Source organism: Bos javanicus, chromosome 10, assembly GCF_032452875.1.
Source record: "Bos javanicus breed banteng chromosome 10, ARS-OSU_banteng_1.0, whole genome shotgun sequence".
NCBI lineage: Eukaryota > Metazoa > Chordata > Mammalia > Artiodactyla > Bovidae > Bos > Bos javanicus.
The window spans coordinates 27,170,917-27,175,212 of record NC_083877.1 but is presented as its reverse complement, the minus strand read 5'-3'; the positions used below and the strand labels follow the sequence as shown (position 1 = coordinate 27,175,212).

At 39.2% G+C, this 4,296-nt stretch overlaps 1 protein-coding gene across 1 annotated transcript; it reads right to left on the bottom strand.

Moving 5' to 3' along the window:
* Nucleotides 1-3,354: 3,354 nt before the first annotated feature.
* LOC133255987 (olfactory receptor 4L1-like) lies at nt 3,355-4,296 on the bottom strand. The gene has a single exon (XM_061430646.1). The coding sequence runs from the start codon at nt 4,294-4,296 to the stop codon at nt 3,355-3,357; it is 942 nt and encodes a 313-aa protein (XP_061286630.1).

Sequence of the window (4,296 nt, the reverse complement as noted above, 5' to 3'; positions counted from 1 at the left end):
TAGTAGAAATAAAAGCAAAAATAAACAAATGGGACCTAATTAAAATTAAAAGCTCCTGCACAACAAAAGAAACTATAAGCAAGGTGAAAAGACAGCCTTCAGAATGGGAGAAAATAATAGCAAATGAAGCAACTGACGAACAACTAATCTCAAAAATATACAAGCAACTCCTGCAGCTCAATTCCAGGAAAATAAAGGACCCAATCAAAAAATGGGCCAAAGAACTAAATAGACATTCCTCCAAAGAAGACATACAGATGGCTAACAAACACATAAAAAGATGCTCAACATCACTCATTATCAGAGAAATGCAAATCAAAACCACAATGAGGTACCATTCCACCCCAGTCAGAATGGCTGCTATCCAAAAGTCTACAAGCAATAAATGCTGGAGAGGGTGTGGAGAAAAGGAACACTCTTACACTGTTGGTGGGAATGCAAACTAGTACAGCCACTATGCAGAACAGTGTGGAGATTCCTTAGAAAACTGGAAATAGAACTGCCTTATGATCCAGCAATCCCATTGCTGGCTGTACATACCGAGGAAACCAGAATGGAAAGAGACACATGTACCCCAATGTTCATCGCAGCACTGTTTATAATAGCCAGGACATGGAAGCAACCTAGATGTCCATCAGCAGATGAATGGATAAGAAAGCAGTGGTACATATACACAATGGAGTATTACTCAGCCATTAAAAAGAATACATTTGAATCAGTTCTAATGAGGTGGATGAAACTGGAGCCTATTATACAGAGTGAAGTAAGCCAGAAAGAAAAACACCAATACAGTATACTAACACATATATATGGAATTTAGAAAGATGGTGACGATAACCCTGTATGCAAGACAGCAAAAGAGACACAGATTATAGAACAGTCTTTTGGACTCTGTGGAAGAGGGAGGGGGTGATGATTTGGGAGAATGGCATTGAAACATGTATAATACCATATAAGAAATGAATCGCCAGTCCAGGTTCAATGCAGGATACAGAATGCTTGGGGCTGGTGCACTGGGATGACCCAGAGGGGTGGTACGGGGAGGGAAGTGGGAGGGGGGTTCAGGATTGGGAGCATGTGTACACCCGTGGTGGATTCATGTTGATGTATGGCAAAACCAATACAATATTGTAAAGTAATTAGCCTCCAATTAAAATTTAAAAAAAATCAACCCTGATGCTGAGGCTGGACCTGTAATACATTATCCACCTGATGTGAAGAGCTGACTCACTGGAATAGACTTTGATGTTGGCAAAGACTGAAGGCTAAAGGAAAAGAGAGCAGCAGAGAATGAGATGGTTAGATAGCATCACCAACTCAATGGACATTAATTTGACCAAACTCTGGGAGATAGTGAAGGACAGAGGAGCTTGGGGTACTGCTGTCCTTTGGCTTGCAGAGAGTCAGATACGACTTAAATGACTGAACAACAACAAATTTTGTAGAGGCAATGAAGAAAAAGTATTGGATAGATGCCCATAGTAGGAACACTGAATGTTTGGGGAAAAGCAGAGCATTTGAATTTGATGCCAAAGAGATCACAGAATATGTTTGTGTTCTAATACCCATGAGCTGTTTATCAAACTTGTAAATTGGCACACTGCATGTAATGCAGGTAGCTTTGAATATTTTGTTTTATTGTGAAGTAAATAACTGAATATAGAGAGACTTCTTTATTTTTTCCTTTTCCATGTGGATTGAAATAGTACTAATGCTCTTACTTGACTCTTGATAGATACATGAGAACACCTGTGAATACAAACACGAATGATGGAATAAGGTAAAATGAACTGTATGTAACTTTTATGTTAGGGTGGAATTTCTATTTTCCTTAAGAATTAAATATGTGCTTCTTGCCAGCAGATGACAACTATTATTTGTATCTATCTACTTATAGAAAATTTTCCTTGTCAAAAAAAGCAATAAGTCTTATGCATATTAGGATACGCAAAATTGTAAGTTTATGGGTGTATGTGCTTGTGAGCTGAGATAATACTTTTGTATGTACATTTGTTCAGCTGGAGAATTTAGCTGAAAGATCCCTCATTTTGAATTTAAAAGTGGACCAACTCATATTAGATTTCTCTTTATTTGGTGAAGCTTAGTCTTGAACATTCCTGGGTTTCCCACTATAGTTAGTGAGTCAGTTTTTGTTTTTGTTTTGTTTTTTTTTCTCCTTATTTCTTTATTTAAGAAATTTAATCCCAGCTGAATTGAATTCAATTAAAAATTATTCTTTCAATAAAACAAAATATATCATAGAGATGTGATGATGGAGCATTTGGTAGGTTTAATATACATTATGAATATTGAAAAAACTACAAAAATACAAATTCAGTCAGTTCAGTTCAGTCGCTCAGTCATGTCCGACTCTTTGTGACCCCATGAATCAAAGCACGCCAGACCTCCCTGTCCATCATCAACTCCTGGAGTTCACTCAAACTCATGTCCATCAAGTCAGTGATGCCCTCAAACCATCTCATCTTCTGTCGTCCCCTTCTCCTCCTGCCCCCAATCCCTCCCAGCATCAGGGTCTTTTCCAATGAGTCAACTCTTCGCATGAGGTGGCCAGGGTATTGGAGTTTCAACTTCAGCATCAGTCCTTCCAATGAACACCCAGGTCTGATCTCCTTTAGGATGGACTGGTTGGATCTCCTTGCAGTCCAAGGGACTCTCAAGAGTCTTCTCCAACACCACAGTTCAAAAGCATCAATTCTTTGGCGCTCAGCTTTCTTCACAGTCCAACTCTCACATCCATACATGACCACTGGAAAAACCATAGCCTTGACTAGACAGACCTTTGTTGGCAAAGTAATGTCTCTTCTTTTGAATATGCTATCTAGCTTGGTCATAACTTTTCTTCTAAGGAGTAAGTGTCTTTTAATTTCATGGCTGCAGTCACCATCTGCAGTGATTTTGGAGCCCCCAAAATAAAGTCAACCACTGTTTCCCCATCTATTTCCCATGAAGTGATGGGACCAGATGACATGATCTTCGTTTTCTGAATGTTGAGCTTTAAGCCAACTTTTTCACTCTCCTCTTTCACTTTCATTAAGAGGCTTTTTAGTTCCTCTTCACTTTCTGCCATAAGGGTGGTATCATCTACATATCTGAGGTTATTGATATTTCTCCTGGCAATATTGATGGCAGCTTGTGCTTCTTCCAGCCCAATTAAAAATTATTCTTTCAATAAAACAAAATCTATCATAGAGATGTGATGATGGAGCATTTGGTAGGTTTAATATACATTATGAATATTGAAAAAACTACAAAAAGACAAATTAATACCAACTTATTCCGAGATGTACTATATATGGGTTTTGGTCTAGAAATCTTTGTCATCATGGTTGTTGCCTAGAAGGTCTTTCTGGACCTCATATGTTGGGTCCTCAGTCTATTCATGGCTGCTTTCATCTCCTGATTCCTCAGAGTATAAATAATGGGGTTCAGTAAAGGTGTGATAACTGAATAAAACACAGAAAGAAATTTATCCACTGAAAAACTACTAAATGGCCAAGCATAAATGAAGATACACGGCCCAAAGAACAGAGTGACCACTGTAATATGAGCAGATAGTGTGGACAGAGCTTGGGAGAGACCACCAGAGGACTGATGTCGAATGGTTACCAGAATGACAGTGTAGGAAATGAGCAAGAGTATGAAGGAGATGAAAGACAATAGTCCACTGTCAGCAATTACTAGCAACTCCAGAACATAGGTCTCAGTGCAGGCAAGCTTTATAACCAGCGGAAGGTCACAGAAAATATTGTCTACTATATTGGGGCCACAGAAGGGCAAGGTGATGGTAAACACCATCTGGCTCATTGTATGCACAAAGCCAACAGCCCATGATAGCAGCACAGAGCCTCTGAGTACCCGGTGGTTCATGATGGTTGTGTAGTGAAGAGGTTTACATATGGCAAAGTACCTATCAACCGCCATAACTATGAGAAGTGTCATCTCACTACCCCCTAAAAAGTGAAGGAAGAACATCTGAGCCATACAGCCCCATAGAGAAATAGTTTTATTCTCCCTGACAAAATCTGCAACCATCTTGGGGGTTGTGATTGTAGAAACAGACATATCAAGAAAGGAGAGGTTTCCAAGGAGGAAGTACATTGGTGTGGAGTGCAGATGAGAATCCAAGGTTATGGTGACCACAATGAGAAGGTTTCCTGCCATAATCGCTGCATAGGCCAATAAAAATATGAAAAAAAAGAAAAGCTCAAGTTCCCAAGTGTTGGTGAGTCCTAACAAAACAAACTCAGATATGATTGAGCTATTCATCATTTTCAT